The 19,079-nt window shown below is 47.2% G+C and overlaps 1 protein-coding gene across 7 annotated transcripts in view; it reads right to left on the reverse strand.

Annotated features, from left to right (window-relative positions):
• Window positions 1-1,069: 1,069 nt before the first annotated feature.
• The window catches only part of AREL1 (apoptosis resistant E3 ubiquitin protein ligase 1), a 58,130-nt gene continuing 40,120 nt past the window's right edge, over window positions 1,070-19,079 (reverse strand). For all 7 annotated transcript variants that reach the window (XM_070065271.2, XM_008272047.5, XM_008272049.5 and 4 more), the window contains exons 6-20: window positions 17,094-17,263; window positions 16,664-16,844; window positions 16,225-16,472; window positions 14,709-14,786; window positions 13,573-13,714; window positions 13,320-13,441; window positions 11,831-11,906; window positions 11,190-11,299; window positions 10,374-10,553; window positions 10,070-10,195; window positions 6,314-6,443; window positions 6,180-6,238; window positions 4,321-4,410; window positions 3,730-3,905; window positions 1,070-3,647 (exon numbers count right to left, since the gene is read on the reverse strand). In XM_070065271.2, coding sequence (XP_069921372.2) covers window positions 3,545-3,647; window positions 3,730-3,905; window positions 4,321-4,410; window positions 6,180-6,238; window positions 6,314-6,443; window positions 10,070-10,195; window positions 10,374-10,553; window positions 11,190-11,299; window positions 11,831-11,906; window positions 13,320-13,441; window positions 13,573-13,714; window positions 14,709-14,786; window positions 16,225-16,472; window positions 16,664-16,844; window positions 17,094-17,263 — 1,991 coding nt within the window. In that variant the 3' untranslated portion in view covers window positions 1,070-3,544. The remainder of the gene's footprint in view (window positions 3,648-3,729; window positions 3,906-4,320; window positions 4,411-6,179; window positions 6,239-6,313; window positions 6,444-10,069; window positions 10,196-10,373; window positions 10,554-11,189; window positions 11,300-11,830; window positions 11,907-13,319; window positions 13,442-13,572; window positions 13,715-14,708; window positions 14,787-16,224; window positions 16,473-16,663; window positions 16,845-17,093; window positions 17,264-19,079) is intronic.

Raw genomic sequence — 19,079 nt, forward strand, 5'->3', positions numbered from 1 at the left:
AGCCACTTGAGGAGGACCTCCACTGTGGCCTACCAGTGGCTGCACAGAAGCTGAGAGCCCTGCCTGCCACGGCTCGGGGGTGACAGCACAAGAGGCTGGAGCCAGTTTTTACGGTGTCAATTCAGGAATGCTCCGAGCAGTCCCGAGAGTCATGATAGAGCTGAAACTGCTCAACGGTGGACACAGCGACTCACTCCAAACCCCAAGAGCAGCAAGGACAAAAGATGCAGGGCTGTAAATACCCACACACAAGGATGGACCTCTGTTTTCCTTTTTAAGACTTCTCATGTCACTCAGGAGCGTGAGGGGGTGAGAGTAGAATGCATGTTCTTTCAAAATGGAGTTTTCAACCTAAAATTCCAATTCAGTAGGTCAGGAGGGGTGGGACTAACAATCTGCTTTTAAAAAATTCCAAGGGAGACTCTGATTACCCAGAGTGAGAACCAGAGCCTCACCATGATCACTTCCGGTAGAAAGCCAGAGTCCGTGGACTTCTAGGCCCCAGTCAGAGGCCTGCTTCTCTCTGCCAGGCTCACCTCCGGCTGTGCTGGCACATCTGCCACCCGGACTTTTTAGCAGCGGTATTTTGTTTGCCATCACTAGAGCTCCTGCAGGAGGGCAGGGGTTTGTTGGGCAGGTTTTGTGGGATTCCACGAAGGTCAAGTGTTAACAGTGGTACTTTTGGAAGGGAGGTGACTGACTTCCTTTGGACATTTTCTTATTTCCCAATTTTTATACTGAACTTCTCGTGTGATAAGAGAATATTTATGAGCACACACACCCTCAGCTCTTGCCAAACTGGTTTCTTCTCTGGGAGCGGAGCACAAGTGCATGTCCCACTCGATGGCTGCCAGGCAGACTGAGGGCAGTGGGCCTGCCTGGCCCTTGAGCGCTCGGGGAAAGGTGAAAGGGCAAGCTCCACAGAAAGGCCGAGGTTTCCGTCCACTTGGAGCCAACCACTCCCGATTTCAGAGAAATTACTGGAGAAGTTCAAAAACATAGCTAACTCTTTTCCTTCCCCATCTTCAGTTTAAGTCCTGAATTTCCACTTAACAGCAGACACTGGCTCTGAAGTTCTTTTAGACATTTATTTACTTACTGTACAAAATATTTACATCGTCAGCTGTAACCATCTGGCCCTTGCACCTGGCCTGATGAATTGCAGCCGGGCTTGGTCTCTGCTGGGTTTCTGAAAACATGCCAACATTCCCCTTGGTGCTCACCTGATGCCTGGTCTCCTTCTAAGACACTAAAAGGCTGGGAGGGCAGCCCCAACTTCCCCGACACACACAAAGTACCTGGGCCACAAGGACATAAATTAAAGAACTGGCCAAAATAAGAAACATGAACACTGCCCAAGAAATAACACCCCCATGCCTTCTAACATATTGTACCTTTTCTTCACACTGGCTAGTACCAAAGCAGAATTAGGGGAAAAAAAAATGGTAAAAGGAAAGGCCAAAAACAGCAAAGATATTTTGAATTGGGGGGAGGGGAATGGGGGTTGGGATAGGGACAAAGGAGAGGGTGAGGGGAGGGAGACCACGAACTGGAAGAACAGAAAGTCACACCAGTACCAAAGGGTTTCATTAAACAAAGACCCTGGTGTCTCAGGATCACCACGGGATGCAGCTGCCCAGGTGGGCTGCAGTGGTGCCGAGGATGCTGTGAGAAGTGCTATGACTAGGCCTTCAAGTGACAGATCTAGCCAAGAAAATCAACTCCATCTCCAGCATCAGTCTCTGGAGAGCCGCTGGAAGGGAGAATGCAGGATCCAAGAGAGAAATGATGGCCAAAAACAGCAGAACCAGCCCACGTGCCCCTAGCTGGGACGCCCTCTCTGGGCCCGAGGGGCAGCGTCATGTTTCCCACGGCGAGGATTAAACTTTCCTGTACATATCCCATGGGAAAAATTTGGCCAAGCAGCAGCACCTTGTCCTGGTCCCTGAGGAAAGCAGTGACCATGTGGCATGGAGGATCCTGGGGTGTAGAGCTGTGATGCTGGATCCTGGGCCCCAAGAACAAGTAAGGTCAGCACCCACGCCAGGACAGGACAGGACAGACGACCACTGTGCAGGAGAGAGGTCAGGCAGGAGCCGCAGCACTCCGAGGGGCTTGTTCCTCACGGCCCTGATCCAGGAGGGCTCAGACATGCTTCGAGGAGGCCGAGGCACTGCCACAGTCCTGCCTGCCTCCGGACTCTGTGTTTGCTGGTTTTGGCAATCAAGATGGCTTGTAATATTCCCAGGGCTGATGTCCCACAGGGAATGGGAGCTTGCGGCAAAGCCTTCTTAACAGAAGTTAGGGAAGGTGATGAGATTCTGAGTGTTGAAATTGTTTTCAAACAGTATCATGAGCAAGGATGTTGTCATTTTCCATGAGACAGCAGCAGGTTCTCTTCCATCATCAAGCAACAGTGAACTTAATATAGTTCTCTCCCTCCCTCACTCCCCTTCTCGGTAACGGAGGGAGCGAAGGGAGGCACAAGGAACAGCGAAGCTTTTACTGTCTAACCCTTCTCCTCTCTGTCCCCAGTGTCCTGACCCCAGGGACCCACGGGCATTGTTCCTTGCTCAGTGCTCCAGGCAGAGAGAACCAGGGATTGCGGGCATGCTACTCTTACTGTGCCAATCCTTGGCTACAAGATTTTCTTCAGTAGAAGCCCAAAGACACCCCAGCTCTTAGCAGACTGACTCAGAGGTCAGTGGCCAGGTTCAGCCACACCTCAGTGCAAAGAACAAACTCAGGGAAAAGCAGTCCTCTAGCAGCCGTGTGCCTAGACAAGCCCCTAACCCAAAGCAAGAACCACTCTCAGCACTGGAGCCTCAACACAGTTAGCCTTCACTCTGACTTTTTCTCACTGGCTCAATTTCAAGAAAAAGCTTAGAGAGTTCTCCTTTATGGATTAATGATCATTTCCAGAAATGCCTGCAGGGAAAGTGCCTTTCCAGTTGTGACACCATAAGAACAGATCATGTTGTACCATCTGTCCTCATTAGCAGCGGTCCAGTGCCATGGGCTGTGCCTGCCATGGTGCAGGGGGTCTAACCCAGATTGCTCACACGGGCCACTTCCCATCTGGGCTTCTCCCAGCCACGAGACTCAAGTACTAGTCTGGTCAAGTCGTGAGGGCCAAAAGGACACCTCCGAGGAGCATCAGCAGAGGGAGCTGGGGCAAGGCGGGGACTTAAGGCTCTCTGCACACCAGCTTCCTCACAGAGCTGAGCCCGTCCACGTCTCACGGCTACTGCGGCAGTCCCAGCTCCTGAGACCTTCGAAGGACCAAATGAAATGAGAGCAGCACGGTCCTCTTCTCGTGGCTGACTGAGGAGCTCAGCCTCTGTACCATGCCACAGTGGCCTGCGGTGGGTTTGGGCAGGGAGGGGCCGAGGTCAGAACAAGCCTTGGAGGTGACACAATACTCCAGACACAGGGGAGCATGCGGCATCTTCTTGCTGATGGTTGTGTGTGTCAGAGTCCGCGGTTCTGCAGTCTGCAACATGCGCCGTGGGGGCGTGGGAGCGGAGCGGGGGCGGCAGAGCAGTCAGAGCATGCCGAAGCCCTCGCAGCCCTCGCTGATGGCCAGCTGCAGCATCCTGTGCACCTCTTCATACGAGTCATACGTCGGGAGGCACAGCTGGTTAAAGCTGAAAAGGCAAGCAGAGAAGTGATTCACTCACACCACCAGGAACACTGGCAAGGGCATGCACTGGGCGGCCAGACACCCACCATGTGTGTGCGGTGGGTAGCGTGCTATGGGTCGGAGCAGCGATGATCTGAAATGAGGGGCAGAGTGCAGCGAAGCCCCCAGGTGGTAGCTGAGAGGAGCCTGTTGTGAACTGAAGGAGCCGAGCCAACTCCTCCTGGGTCAGACTGGACACCACAGTCCAAAACCACCTCATGACCTGGAGGGAGAGCACAGGGTCAGAGTCACACACCAATCCCAGCTGCCTAATATCTGACCCCCAGGAGAGGAAGCAGACACCCTGAAGTGCAGGTACAGCCCTGCACGGACATGGGGAGGAAGGTTGAGGGCTGACCCCTCTCCAGGCGTTCGCAAGGCCCTGTGGTCAGGAGAGTCGTCACTCATCAATCGGCTCTCGTTCTCTGCATGTCCAACTTCCTGCTCCCATGGCACTCGGCATGACAGCCCCAAGAAACAGGGCTCTCCTCTGCCTGGACAACCACTGGTATTTCCCACACGCATCGTTTGTTCTCAGCCAACATGTCTACTGCTTTGAGTCCTCTTGGACTTTTTCTTCTGACCGTCTTCCTTGTAACTTGGCATAAATCCAGCTGAAAGAAGCTAAGGCCGCTCACCTTTTCCCTGAAATGCCAGGAGCCGCCCACAACCACTGCATGGGCTTTGAAGTCAGACACGCTGATGTCTCCAGTCCCACACATCAGCAGCTGGAGAAGAAGGTCAGGTGTTACGAGGACAGTCAGAGGGACAAAACCCCACTACAGGGTCAAAATTACCTATGTTAATATGAAAAATGCAAAATCTCTCTTTAGGAAAATCAATTATAATACACCAATGATTCCAAGCCAGTGTGGAGGAAAATAATCAAACAGCCTTATAAAAATATGCAAGTAGAGATGCGTGTGGCCCTATCAATGCCAGACCTAGTGAATCAGAATCTCTAGGGACCCGTTATGAGCTTGTGCAGCTTGGAAAAGATTCCCAGGTTTCTCTGATGAGCACCCCTAACTAAGCACTGCTACTAAGGATTCTTTTTAACTCAAACAAAGGACAAATAAAGAACCAGGCATTTACTGGGCAGTCTGCTCTGAACTTGGCCTGGGGAGAAAAGGCCAGCTGTTCCCTCTAATGAAGACCCCAGTCCTGTTTATGAATTTGTCAGATGGCCTTTACTTTTCTCCAGGATCCTTCCTTCATCTGTGAATTGAACTTTTACCACCTTCCCTTAGCTCTGCCCCTACTTGATCAGATAAATTTAAAAGCATGCCAAAACATGAGAACATTAATGACATCAGAGCCCTGGACATCTTGTTGATGTCCAAACTTGGTTCAGGATCCAGCGTGTTACTTAGCAGACTTGTCCAGTGGCTATAAAGAATGATGTGTCCTAATCAAGAGACAAGAAAAGCCCAAAGGATGCCTCAGGAGTCTTGGTTCCTTCAAGAAGAACTTGCTAGGCCAATGCGTAACCTAGAGCAGGATGTGGAACAACTGTCAGAGACTGTGTCCTTCCTTCCTTTCCACTCACTACTGCAAACTGGTACAAATGCTCTGCTCCACAATACAACAAAATCAGCAAGTAGCCATTCCTCAGTCCCAAAACTAACAGTGCTACGTGACAGGCTATCAGAAACTCTGGAGACAGTATGCAATTATAGCTCGATAAAGCTGCTTAAAATCTAAAAATGAAACAACTAGACTGAGATGTGGAGAATTCATTTTGTTTGGATTTCATATCTGAAGGTATACAACAGTTTGATTCTTGTTCTTGAAGCCAGTTCAGTTACTGAGACTGGTTCAAGACTACCTGAAACTACTTTTCCCCTATATATAAAACTACTATTCCCCTACAATTTGCAAAACACACTCCTCACAAAAGCTATGAGAGCTTTAAACTAGCAACTTGCGCCTTTTGCGTCATCTGTGAGCAGCAGGTAAAAACAAACTGCATTTTCTGCCCACATCTGACATGGACTCCAGTTTTGATAATTACAGAATAAGGGTATTTACCATCTTTTGTTGTTGCTGGATCTGAAAAAAGAATATATTTACTACCAATATGTAAATATATACAGTGCTGTGACCTAAAACTTTGCAATATGGCCACATTTTGTGATTTGTCTCCTCGCTAGCTCCACGAGGGCTAAACTGTCCACCTCCTCAGTGCCTGGGCAGGCACAGCACACAGGAGGCACTCACGAATCCAGGAAGGCTGTGCCCAACACCAACATTCTTTACAACTCAATAGCTATCCATAATACTTAATGACTAAGTGAACAGTACTTATCTTCATAAATAATTAGCTATTTTCTACTTTCTAAATGTAAAAAGCTAAAGAAAGGGTCAATGAATGGCAAGAATGACAAGGTGAAGCTAACGTTTGCATTAGGAGCTTTCCTGTGGCATCTCATGACAGGAAAGACAACCGGCTGGCTCTGGGGGTGGGGTGTGCACCGACAACAGGCACAGCACTTACCTCCAGTTCATTCTCATCAAAGATAGCCAACAGGTTTTCAGGGACCAACTCGTTGAGGCCTGAAACAAAGCAGCCAGTTAAAGCCATTCTCACAACATGGATGTAGACACATACAAGAGTAGATAGGATCCCACCTTTTAGGAAATGTTCCACTTCCTCTTTCACTTGACTGGCCAGCCGGTACTGAGCCAGCAAATTTAAATAGAAGATTTTATTCGTGTTGGTAACTGGCGTTTGAGCTCCACCTGTCATGAGTTCTACTACCTGAAATAGGAGGCAAAGAGACAAGGAGGGGTCGTGGATGAAGTTTCTAAGTTGACACCTGCTTGGTACATTCACAAACCCAGCATTAGTGAATCTGTCAGTGTCTGTTAAAAGTTCCTGCTGGGACTGGCACTGTGGCATACCAGGCTAAGCCTCCATCTGTGGCACCAGCATCCCATGTGGGCATCAGTTTGAGTCCCAGCTGTTCCAATTCCAATCCAGCTCCCTGCTGATGGCCTGGGAAAGCAGTGGAACCTGGCCCAAGTGCTTGGGTCCCTGACCAGCATGGAGACTTAGAGGAAGCTACTGGCTCCTGGCTTCGGATTGGCCCAGCTCCAGCCATTACAGCCATTTGGGGAGTGAACCAGCAGATGCGAGACCTATCTCTCTGTCTCTCCCTCTCTGTCTGTGACTCTGCTTCTCAAATTTAACCAGGAGCTTCCTCTGGATCTCCCATGCTGGTGTAGAGGCCCAAGTACCAGAGCCATCCTCCACTGCTTTCCCAGGCCATACCAGAGAGCTGGATCAGAAGAAGAGTAGCTGGGACTAGAACCAGTGCCCATATAGGATGTAGGCACTGCAGGTAGAGGTTTAGCCTACTACGCCACAGCACCAGCCCCAAATAAAGAAATCTTGAAAAAAAAAAAAAAAGTCCTTGCTAGACATTCATCTGATTGACACACATGGTTTCACTTAGTTCCTGCACTTCAGGGTTCCTGCCACTATTGCTGTATTCCACTAACTTCTATTTCTTTTCTTAATATATAATGATTCATTTATTAATTTGAAAGCCAGAGTTACAGAGAGAGATGGAGAGACACAGAAAGAGGTCTTCCACCTGCTAGTTCATTCCCTAAATGGCCACAATGGCTGGGACTGCCTCAGACCAAAGCCAGGAGCCAGGAACTGCATCTGGGTCTCCCACGTGGGTTACAAGGGCTGGGCCAGGCTGAAGCCAGGAGCCTGGAACTCTACTCAGGTCTCCCACACGGATGGCAGGGGCCCAAGCACCAGGATGATCGTCCGCTGCACTCCCAGGCACATTAGCAGGGAGCTGGATCCAAAGTGGAGCAGCCAGGACTTGAATTGGAGCTCATATGGGATACTGGCATCACAAGTGGCAACTTTTTATATGCTGCACCACAACACCGGCCTCCACCAGCTCCTATCCCTGAAGTGGGGATCTGGATGAAGTCTTCACAGACACAGTTAACCAGTGGAGGTGCAACGGGAAGATACTTTATAATCCAGACCTACGGGAAGATACTTTATAATCCAGACCTCTACTGATCTCATCTCTAAACCAACTGAGAATAAACAAAGCCAGATAAGTAACAAAGAAGTCTTCTTATGCCTTAGGAATTCCAAGACTGGACAGTTGATCATGCACATTGTTCTATCTGCAATGTGAGTGAGTGGAAAGCAGCCATGATTTGAAACTTGGAGATCTTAGGCTGGCGCCGCGGCTCACTAGGCTAATCCTCCGCCTTGCGGCGCCGGCACACTGGGTTCTAGTCCCGGTCGGGGAGCCGGATTCTATCCCGGTTGCCCCTCTTCCAGGCCAGCTCTCTGCTGTGGCCAGGGAGTGCAGTGGAGGATGGCCCAAGTGCTTGGGCCCTGCACCCCATGGGAGACCAGGAGAAGTACCTGGCTCCTGCCATCGGATCAGCAAGGTGCGCCAGCCGCAGCGTGCAGGCTTCAGCGGCCATTGGAGGGTGAACCAACGGCAAAGGAAGACCTTTCTCTCTGTCTCTCTCTCTCTCTCACTGTCCACTCTGCCTGTCAAAAAAAAAAAAAAAAAAGAAAAAGAAACTTGGAGATCCTGAACTGTAATCCCCGCCCTGCTGCTAGTCACCTAGCCATTTGGGCCCCTTATGTTCCTCTCTGCAAAGAAAATGCTGAAAAGCTGCAGACTCTCAAATAGAATCAGCATCTTCTAACAGACCATTCCTAAGGGAATTCTGAGGAATCCCTGAAGCAGTATAAAACTACCACACTGGAAAAAATGCGTATAGGGACCAAGGTTGTCTCCAAAGGTGAATGAAGGCCGCCATTAAATTACAAAATCAGATTTTAAAATCATGAAAACATAACAGGAACAGCATGTTCCTCCATAGCAGGGCTTCTCAATGGATTCAAAATGTGACTTTCTTCCTGTTCCTATGCATAATTCTGGATATTTCTATGGGCATAATTCTGGATATTTCTCTCATGTAAGCATTTCCCTCTAGTAGCCCAAGAAGTCAATTCACATTTAGGATTCATATTGAACCCAGTGAAAACGAGCACTCCCTTGGACCAGTATTCTACTGGCACTACTTGCTGTGCTGGGGCAGGAAGACGGGCTCTGACCCCACGTGCACAAAGGCAGAGGTTGGGACACCCACAATTTTCAGAAGGATATCTGATTTTCAGCAGAGCAGTACCAATGGTCACACGTCCTCAATCATTGCTCTCTTGTTTTTAGTATGTTTATGTATTCCTGCGACTCTACTTTCATCATTATCTTCTGATGTTATTTACCCCACAATGTAAACAGAAGCACATTTGCCTCACAGAAACTTCTGACCAATACTTTCTAATATGGTTTTAAAACACACAGGAAGCTGCTGCGTTGCCACTGCCACCCTTCCAAGTCTTCCTTGTGCAGTGCTGCTTCATTATCACTCAGTTCTTATCCAATTGGGATGAAGAAACAGCAGGCTGGATAAGCACATGTGTTTGCCCCGACTCAGTTCATAAAAGACCAGAATGCAAGGCCCTACAGTTACACTGTCCAGTATGGCAGTCACTAGCCAAATGCAGTTACTAAATTAATTTAAAAAGGGCCGAGCATTTGGTATAGAGGTTAAGTCAGATTGGGACATCCACATACCATATCATAGAACAAGGTCTGGGTTAGATTCCTGGTTCCACTTCTAATCTAACTTTCGGCAAACAGACCCTAGGAGACAGTAGGTGATGGCTCAAGTACGTGGGTCCCTGCCACCCATGTGGGAGACCCAGATTGAGTTCTTGGCTCCTGGCTTCAGCCTGGCCCAGCCCTAGCTATAGTAGGTATTTGGGGGAGTGAACCAGCAGGTGGAAAACTGATATTCTTCTCTGCCTTTCAAATAGATAAAGATATTAAAAAATAAAATAATTAAGTAAAATAGGATAAGATGGGAATTCAGTTATTTTGGCACACTTGCCACCTTCCAGTGTACTTAATAAACAAGACAAATATACCACATTGGGGCTGGCGTGGTGGCTCACTTGGTTAATCCTCCGCCTGCGGCACCAGCATCCCACATGGGCGCCGGGTTCTAGTCCCGGTTGCTCCTCTTCCAGTCCAGCTCTCTGCTGTGGCTGGGAGGGCAGTGGAGGATGGCCCAGGAGCTTGGGCTCCTGCAACCGCATGGGAGACCAGGAAGAAGCACATGGTTCCTGGCTTCGGATCAGCGCAGTGCCGGCCGTAGCGGCCATTTGGGGGGTGAACCAATGGAAGGAAGACCTTTCTTTCTGTCTCTCTCACTATCTATATCTCTACCTGTCAAATAAAAAAAAATATATAAAAAATATACCACATTTCCATTGGAAGGAAGCTGGGGAACACGGGACCCACAGGCTTTGGTCCTCCTTCTCACCTTATCCAATTGACCTGATTTGTTATATTTCTCTTCTGCAAAGACCAGCTCCATCTCACTCATATCATTGTTGAGGATAAAGCAGACTTTGGATTTGTAGAATTCTGGGTCATCTGTTTCAAAGTACTGAGAGGGTAGAAAGATACAGAACAGAACATGAGTGACTGCCCTTGCCCAGAAATGAAACTTTTTAACTGTGTAGAATCACTTATCCCTTTAACCTTAAGAGTAATCAGCTCAAGGGGAGAGATTACAGAGTTAACAGCCGGGGACCTTAGGAGGAAATGCACATCTGAGATGTTACCTTGTAATGCATACGCAGTCCTATGATTTGCGCCAAGAAAGAACGGGTGAAGCGGGCTCGGACCAACTGCTTGTAGGCTCCTCCGAGAGAGGACTCATAGAGACACTTGCCAACCAGCCGCCCTGCAAATTCATACATCTTCAGGCGCAGATGAGCAGGGCGATTAGGGTTGGGATGAACCTGTCAAAAAGAAAGACACTGAAAGGCTCTGGGCCACTTATCTTCAACTCCAGTTCTGGAAAGATCCTCCATCCTTAACTCTAAGCTAAGGGAACAAAAATTTCAATGTGAGGATCAAAAGGCCCATCCAAATGATGTTAGCCTATAGGCAGCCACCATTGAGTACTTCATAGGGACCAGTGGATAAAGGGTGAAGATGGACTCAGAAGTTGAAGAAATCCTGTATGAAGTTTGTGGTCCCCGGCTGAGCATGGATGTGATGCCTTTTCCCTAAACTAGAACTTCTTTCAGATAAAGACCTTCTCCACTCCTGACTTCTACCTAGTCAAAGATGTAGTGCAGAAATCATTGGCTTCAGGCACATTTTGAGGAAGTGGCTTAATTATTACAATAAAAATCAACAGAGTGGCCACTGCACTGCTGCTCTCTAGTCAAACATTGACCTTACTGTATTTTCTCTTATTTTAGAGAAGAAATAGTGAGTCCAAGACAGAGGGATGCAACTAGACTGGCCCACACTGTAAGAACTTGGGGTGTCAGACTCCCTGAGCAGTTTCCCACCTTCAAACCTTATTGATATATCCACTATAATATAGTCCACACTTTTCACCCGCTGTGGGGCAGTCACAGACTCACTAATGCTTGGTTGTTGTCACTGAATCGGGTGAAGAGCTGATTGGTGGTATCAAACAGTGCTTTGCAGATCAGTTCAAACCATTCCCGGCGAGGACCTCCCCAGTCCAGAGCTGAAAAGTATAACGAAAATAAAAAGTGACTCTGGCCTATTTTCTCATCACTTTTGTCTGGTAGTTATCATCCAATACTGTCCTCATTCCACCCATTCCACTGCCTTTGCTTCACCACTGCAACTCAATGAAACAGTGAACGTTTTTGGAAATTCCAAGCCTCTTTGTGGGATTAAAGGGATTCTGATCACTAAGCAAATGCCTCCAGGCCTGGAAACACAGGAGATCAGAGATCCCAGGAAACAGCCGTTTTTCTTTGTTCTGCAAAGGTCACTCTGCCCTTCTGAGCCAAATGCTTAGAGCCCTCCTGTCCAGTCTCTGTGCACTGCCGTCTCCACCAGGCCACGTGGCTGGTAAACACTACCCCGGTTTTTTCTTGACTCATGGTTTCTTTCTCCCTTGAAAACAGGGAGATTTTTTTAAGAGAGTTGTGAGGAGGGGGTTGCTTTTGCTGTTTTGTAGAGACACAGTATGAAAGAGGGTGGAAACAGGGACCAGAGTTTAAAAAGAATATGAAATTTCAAAACTAACCTTCTTCATCCTGGAAAACCACTTCAAAGTTCTTGCTCCAATCTGAAATGGAGAAGTTCCGAGTGGCTTTCAGAGACTAGAAAACAGTGAAAGAAAGGAAACCATCAGAACACTGGCGGGCATTCCTTGGGTGTTACAGACGAAACCACAACAGCACTGCCGCTGTCTGCTGAGCAAACCTCTACTACTTGGTGGAAACACATTACTCATAAGAAGTGTAGTACCATCTCACGTTCAAAATGCACATACTGGGTTGGTGTCATGGTGCATTAGGTTGAGCTGCCGCCTGTATGCTAGCATCCCATATGGGTGCGGGTTTGAGTCCTGGCTGTTCCATTTCTGATCTAGCTCCCTGTTAAGGCATGTGGAAAGCAGCAGAAGATGGCCCAAGTGCGTGGGCCCCTGCCACCCACGTGGGAGACCCAAATGGAGCTCTAGGTTCCTGCTGGCCTGGCCCAGTCACAGCTATTGTAGCCATCTGGGGAGTGAACAAGTGGATAAAAGATCTCTCTCTCTCCCTTTGTCCCTCCCTCCCCCCCTCTCTCCCTCCCTCCCTCCCTCTCATTTTGGCTTTGAAATAAACCAATACATCTCTTTTTAAAAAATATTTATTTATTCTGAAAGAGAGTTACAGAGAGAGGTCTTTCATCTGCTGGTTCACTCCCCAGGGACTGTGTGTACCAGGCCAAAGCCAGGAGCTGGGAACTTCTTCCAGGGCTCCCACAGGGGCGCAGGGGCCCAAGCACCTGGGCCATCTTTTGCTCCTTTCCAAGGCACATTAGCAGGGAGCTGGATGAAATATGGAGCAGCCGGCTCTTGAAACGGTACCCATATTGGATGGCAGCATCACAGGCAGAGGCTTAACCTGCTATGCCACAATGCTGGCCCCTGGTATCCTGGTTTTCAACAAAGCCACTAGACACCTTTATCCACAAGGCAAAGTTCAGACAGGGAGCTATGCCACACGAGAGAATGTGGCTGAGAAAAAAGGTTTCCAGTCACACCTACCAGAGCCAAACATCACAAATACTTTCTGGACAGGGACCAAGCCTCCTCACGCTCAGGGAATGTCAGAACTATGCCAGCGTCTGTGCGGTGGAGACAGACACATATCAGGTGTTCCTTTTCCATCAGCCCCAAGGAACAACAAAACTCACTTCCCTTTAATCCAATAAGAGCTTTTCTATCCCAGGGACTGAATAACAAGAACTTTATTTTGGAACCACAACTTACACCTCCCTACACAGGAGTTCCAAGAGAATGTTCAGGAACGAGTCCAGTGCAGACTGGAAAGCTAGTCCCCCCCAATAACACACCTCCAACATCCTGCCCCAGTCATTCGCAGAGAAGAATGGCCATTTACAGGCATATGTAAAGAGGGAAATTCAGGTTTCATAAGAAAAGAAAACTTACAGATACAACCAAAGACAAATGAAGTTTTTAGTTGGAAAACATTGGCATCTGCTGCCAGACAGGACATTTTACGCACCGATTCCAGCAAGGCGTGTCTGCTGACCTTCAGGGTGACCTTGGAATGTGGTCTTTTCATGTGGACCTGCCGCAGCTCTCGCTGGAAGAAGTTCACCTTGTCCTGAAAGGTCTCAGAGCCTCCTGAGGAGCAGCAAGGCCCAGCAAGGGCACAGTCACTACAAGACCTCTGTGGAACCCCACCTCCACAGTCCCAGGCCCCCAGGGGAGCTAGGCTGGCAGTCCTGTCCATCAGAATCCCAGCCCAACCTTACCTATGTTCTTATGGAGGGAGCGGATGAAAGTGGCTGCCAGGATGTTTCTCTCCTTACAGCTGAGCTCCACAGGAGGCTGAATGCCATCATCCACCACCAGTGTGAGGAGCTTGTGGACAGGGTCGGGGCCAAGGTATGAAAACTAGTGGGGGGAAAAAAGCAACCCTAGGAAACCTTCAATTCCAGCAAAAACTCCTCCAACCAACAAAAGCGAGTCAAGCTGTTTCCCCCAAGTACCAGGAATACATCTTTTCACCTCAGTGCTCTATAATTCAAATTTTATTTCAAATTATTTAAGTTGTAGAGACCACATTTGGAAAGGATCACAGGCAACACTACAGATGCACAACATAAAACATAAGATAGGCGAAAGCTGTTAAGGATATACAAAATATCAAGAAATAACTACTCCAAACTGGATGGAGGAAAGTGAGTAAACACTGCATCTCAAGAGGTAGCTTCAGCACCCGGGGAGACCAAGCTGGGACCCTCTTTGTGGATACAGTCTTGGAGACAAAGATAATTTTTTTTTTTTTTTTTTTTTGACAGCAGAGTGGATAGTGAGAGAGAGGGACAGAGAGAAAGGTCTTCCTTTGCCGTTGGTTCACCCTCCAATGGCCGCCACGGTTGGCGCACTGTGGCCGGCACACCCCGCTGATTCGAAGGCAGGAGCCAGGTGCTTCTCCTAGTCTTCCATGGGGTGCAGGGCCCAAGCACTTGGGCCATCCTCCACTGCCTTCCCGGGCCACAGCAGAGAGCTGGCCTGGAAGAGGGGCAACCGGGACAGAATCCGGCCTCCCGACCGGGACTAGAACCCGGTGTGCCGGTGCCGCTAGGTGGAGGATTAGCCTAGTGAGCCACGGCGCCGGCCAAGACAAAGATAATTGTTAAAGCATTCTGCATTGCTACCAATTCCTGTTTCTGTAGGCCCAAGTCCTTCTAAGACTTACACGTTCTTCATGCCATTTAGTGAGGAAGTAACAGCCTGTAATTTAGCAAGGAATCCTGTGTTTGCAATGAGAACATCCAGAAACACCACAAGCCCTACCACAAGGCCTTCTGGGAACAGGAAAAGGTGGAAATACTGCAGAGCAGAAAGCCTGCAGGGCCTGAGCTAGGTCTGAGGGCCAACTTACTTTTGTTCCTGGGCACACTCGGAAGGTGTAAAGGCGCCAGGGAATGATTTTCAGGTAGAACTCCTTCACTGAGAATTGCTGGAGGGTCGACATACAGAAAATGAAGTGAATGAGAAGTAAAAGGTTTTCTTTGTGCATTATAGCTAAAACAGCAGAGACAAAAAGGATAATTTAGTTAGCACTAACATCAAATAAATACATCAACTCTACCTTTAGGAAGGCCATGCAAGTCCTCGCAGACACATTTTATAATCTTATTACTCAGTGCAATTTCTAAATATTGAAGACCAGGTTTTTTGTGAGTAGAGACTATTTCACTTGGATGCAATCAAACCTCCTGCTCAGCCTGGTGCTGCTCAGAATTACTTCCTCCAAGTCAGTGGACAGGGAACACCCACAGCCCAGTGCTTATCTCCATTTGAATGGTACCAAAGGGATGTGGAGGAAGGAAGAAATGGGGGCTGAGGGGGCTGAAGTCCAGTGCAATGGGGACAGGACTCATACGAAAATTTCACAGAATTAACTCCTTTAAGAATATGCAAGTCTTCTTAAGCCATTTACAAAGAAAGAAAAGGCAACATAATAGATTTTTAATCTACAAATAAACCTGTTTTCTTAATGCAAAGCAGTTTAAACAGATGTTTCACTATAGAAAATTTCAAACACATACTACAGGAGAGGAAACAGTATAATGAATCCATCACCAATTTCAACAATTATCAATCCAGAGTCCATTCTGTTTCATTTATTCACCTCACCCATTTCTCCCATCACCACCCCCAACTCCGGCCCAAATTAAGGATAGGTTTAGGTTTTAAAATCAAGAATGAGGCCCGGTAAAGTGTTCTGAAGTCGAACAGAATTAGAACTGAGTTTTGGTTATGAGATTAAAAGGATATAATGAGGTGTTTCAGAACACTCTCATTTTTATGAGGACTGAATGAACAAGAAAATACAAATATCAGAAAGAAACTCTAACACAAAGCACCTCTAAGCTCAGGGGCTTGGGAATTTCACCTTCTTGTCTCTGCCAAAATTTCTTTATTGCCATGTTGTAGCCTGACAAGTGACATCCATTTATTAAAGTGGTTTTCACAGATCACAGAATGAAAGATCAAACTGTTTCCACACAGCACAAACGGCCAACAGTGATTTTTGTATCAGTGAGAAATTTCTAGTGGTTAAAGTAATTTTTTATTTTTTTTATAACTCTGAGAGCCATGCTTTGAAAACTCTTCCCAGAAGCAATTAACTGTGGGATGTCACAGGAGCTTTAATGCACCGGGACTCATAGACTGGAGACAGAGCTGGTCTAGTCCAAACCAAATATCTGCAGTGGCAGAGGCGGCACGATGTTCTGCTCAACCTTAACCAGCCTGTCTGCGTATCCCAGAGATCCTCTAAGTCACCGATCTTGCCCTCTGATACTCAGACTGTTACACTGTGGTTCCTATTACCCAATACCAATTGCATGCAGCCCAGGCAGGGGGTATGACAGCAGAATAAGCGTTCCAACCTTGGGTGACACGTAGCAGTACACCTTCTTCGGCTTCTTCACCTTCTCGGGGGTGTGGCACTCAGAGGGTGAGTCTTCATCTTCTTCCTCAACAGCAGTGGAAGGCCGGCGCTGGGAAGAGCTCATATGCATGGGTGGCAGGTGCCATGGTGTGCTGGTGCAGTTGGCGGCATTGTACAGATAAGCCTCAAAGTAAATGCTCACTCCTGAAGTGGACACATTGCGCTCAACAATATTCTTCTCATTCTCTGAAGTGCAATAGGAAATAAAGGTTCAAGTAGGAATCATGGGAGAAAAAGTTACTGCTAGTCCTACATTTGGTCCATGGGAAATGCCGACTGTGGTTCAAATACCTATGTCTGAGAGGCCAGTCAAAAGAGCAGACGTGCAAAGAAGTGGCCAAGAACAAGACTAAATCATATCATTTCTTTCAACTCACCACTTAGGACGATAATGTCAAATTCACCATTATTGATTGGTTGATTCTGGTATGAAATGCAGGCATGGAAACAGCCACGAGAATGAAGGGTGATTCGTAAGAACACCTGGCAAGTCTGCCTGTTGGATGTCACTGACTTCTCAAATGAGACATCAGTACTCTCTTCTTCTTGAGGGCCAAGCTACAGGAAGAAAACAAGGCATTACTTAAGAAATTTTCCATATTTACAAAACACTTCATAAAGCGCTTGCCCACCTCCGGTCTGACCTAAGTCTCACAATTATTAATGAGACAGGTGTTGCCAGATGACGATACGACAGCACAGGAGTCAGGGAGAAGGAGCCAGAGATGGAAGTGAATAGAAGGGCGGAGAACGAGAGAGGCGCCTGGTCTCCCACACACAGAGGAAAAAGGGAAAGCGTTTACTTACCTCACGGATGGACAGACTGTAATTGTGCTCGTCTCTAAGGCATGTGGAATTGTTGGTAGGGTTGTCATACTCATCTCGGGGCACTATTTGAAGGGTATGGGGTTCCCCACAGGTCAACACGAGAGTAGAAAAATGGCACACAATTTTGGTCTTGGAAGGAACCACCGTTCCTGGAAAAAACACACTGGAATTTAACATTTACTGAGGTACTCTTTAGGACACAAAGATTTTCTTAGGGAGTCTACAGAGCTGGATCCACTCCCAATTCCTATAAAGGGAAAGGGAAAGAAAGAAAACACAGATTAATTCAAATGAATTTTGGGCACTTATTTTTACAAATTCTTAACCACTGAAAGCAATAAACAGAATAAGAAAAGAAATCTGGATAAAACAGAACTGAGAGTGAGATATACAGTGTCTAGAGTCCCCACTGGGAACCAATGAGTGAAGTGGGCCTTAAAAATAAAGTGCTGGGGCCTGCACCGTGGCATAGCAGGTAAAGCCACTGCCTGTAGGGCAGGCATCCCATATGGGCGCTAGTTCGAGTCCCAGCTGCTCCACTTCTAATCCAGCTCTCTTGGTGCTTGGGCTCTTGCACCTGTGTGGGAGAGCTGGAGGAAGCTCCTGGCTCCTGGCTTCGAGTTGGCCCAGCTCTGGCCATTGCGGCCATTTGAGGAGTGAACCAGCAGATGGAAGACCTTTCTTTCTCTGGCTCTACCTCTCTCTCTGTAACTCTGTCTTTCAAATAAATAAGTCTTTTAAAAAAGCTAAATAAATAAATAAATAAATAAATAAAGTGCTGGGGAAAAACAGTCACTCACACACCCCAAAAGAAACATACAAAACATTCAGGTATAAGTCTAACTCAAACATATCTGTTGAAAACTACAAAACATTTATGAAGCAAACAACAACGACAACAAACTCTAAATAAATAGATGGACAAATCATGTTTATGAATAGAACTATTCAACACAGTAAAGATGTGAATTTCCAGGGCCAGGGTTGTGGCATAAGGTTAAGCCACCACCTACAAAACTGGTATCCCTTATGGGTGCTGGTTCAGGTCCTGACTGCTCCACTCCTGACCCAGCTCTCTGCTATGGCCTGGGAAAGCAGTAGAAGATGGCCCAAGTCCTTGGGCCCCTGCACCCATGTGGGAGACCTGGAAGAAGCTCCTGGCTCCTGGTTTTGGCCTGGCCCTACCTGGGCTTTTGTGGCCATTTGGGGAGTGAACCAGAGGATGGAAGATCTCTATTCCTCTCTCTCGGACTTTCAAATAAATAATAAATCTTTTTTTCTTTTTAAGTCAATTTTCACCAAATTGACACACAGGCTTAACACAATTCTTTAAAGTTCCAGCAAGATTATTTATAGATTTAGACAAAATTATTCTAAAAATGTCTCTGAAAAGGCAGAGAAAATAGAGTAGCTGAAACAATGTTGAAAAAAGAAGAAGAAAGCGGGAAAAGTCAGTTCACCAATTTTAAGACTTAATACAAATATTATCAATCTCCACGATAGTGGTGGAGAAACTACAGATGAATGAAACAGAACTGAGAACTCAGAAAACAGACCCTCGAAAACATGCCCAACTGAGTTTTGACAAAGGTGTAAAAATAGTGCAAGGGACAGAAGACAGCCTTCTCTACAAGTGGTGTTGGTACAACCACACATCAAACCAGGGGACTTCACAAAGTTCATGCAAACGTAGAATTAAGAGATGTTTACCTTTGTGCAAAAAAAATTCAAAATCTATGCATAGTTTTTTTCATAATGCATTTTCCATCATATCATGGATATCAAAATCCTTTGTACTAAAATAAGCTTCTTTTTTAAAAATAAAAGATTTATTTATTTATTTGAAAGGCAGAGTTACAGAGAGAGAGGGAGAGACAGAGAAAAAGAGGGAGATCTCCAGCCACTGGTTCACTCCCCAAATGGCCGCAACAGCCGGAGCTTGGCTGGTCAAAAGCCACGAGTCAG

The sequence above is a fragment of the Oryctolagus cuniculus genome, chromosome 20, assembly GCF_051225735.1.
Source record: "Oryctolagus cuniculus isolate XC-2025 breed Fujian yellow rabbit chromosome 20, ASM5122573v1, whole genome shotgun sequence".
In the NCBI taxonomy this organism is placed as follows: Eukaryota; Metazoa; Chordata; class Mammalia; order Lagomorpha; family Leporidae; genus Oryctolagus; species Oryctolagus cuniculus.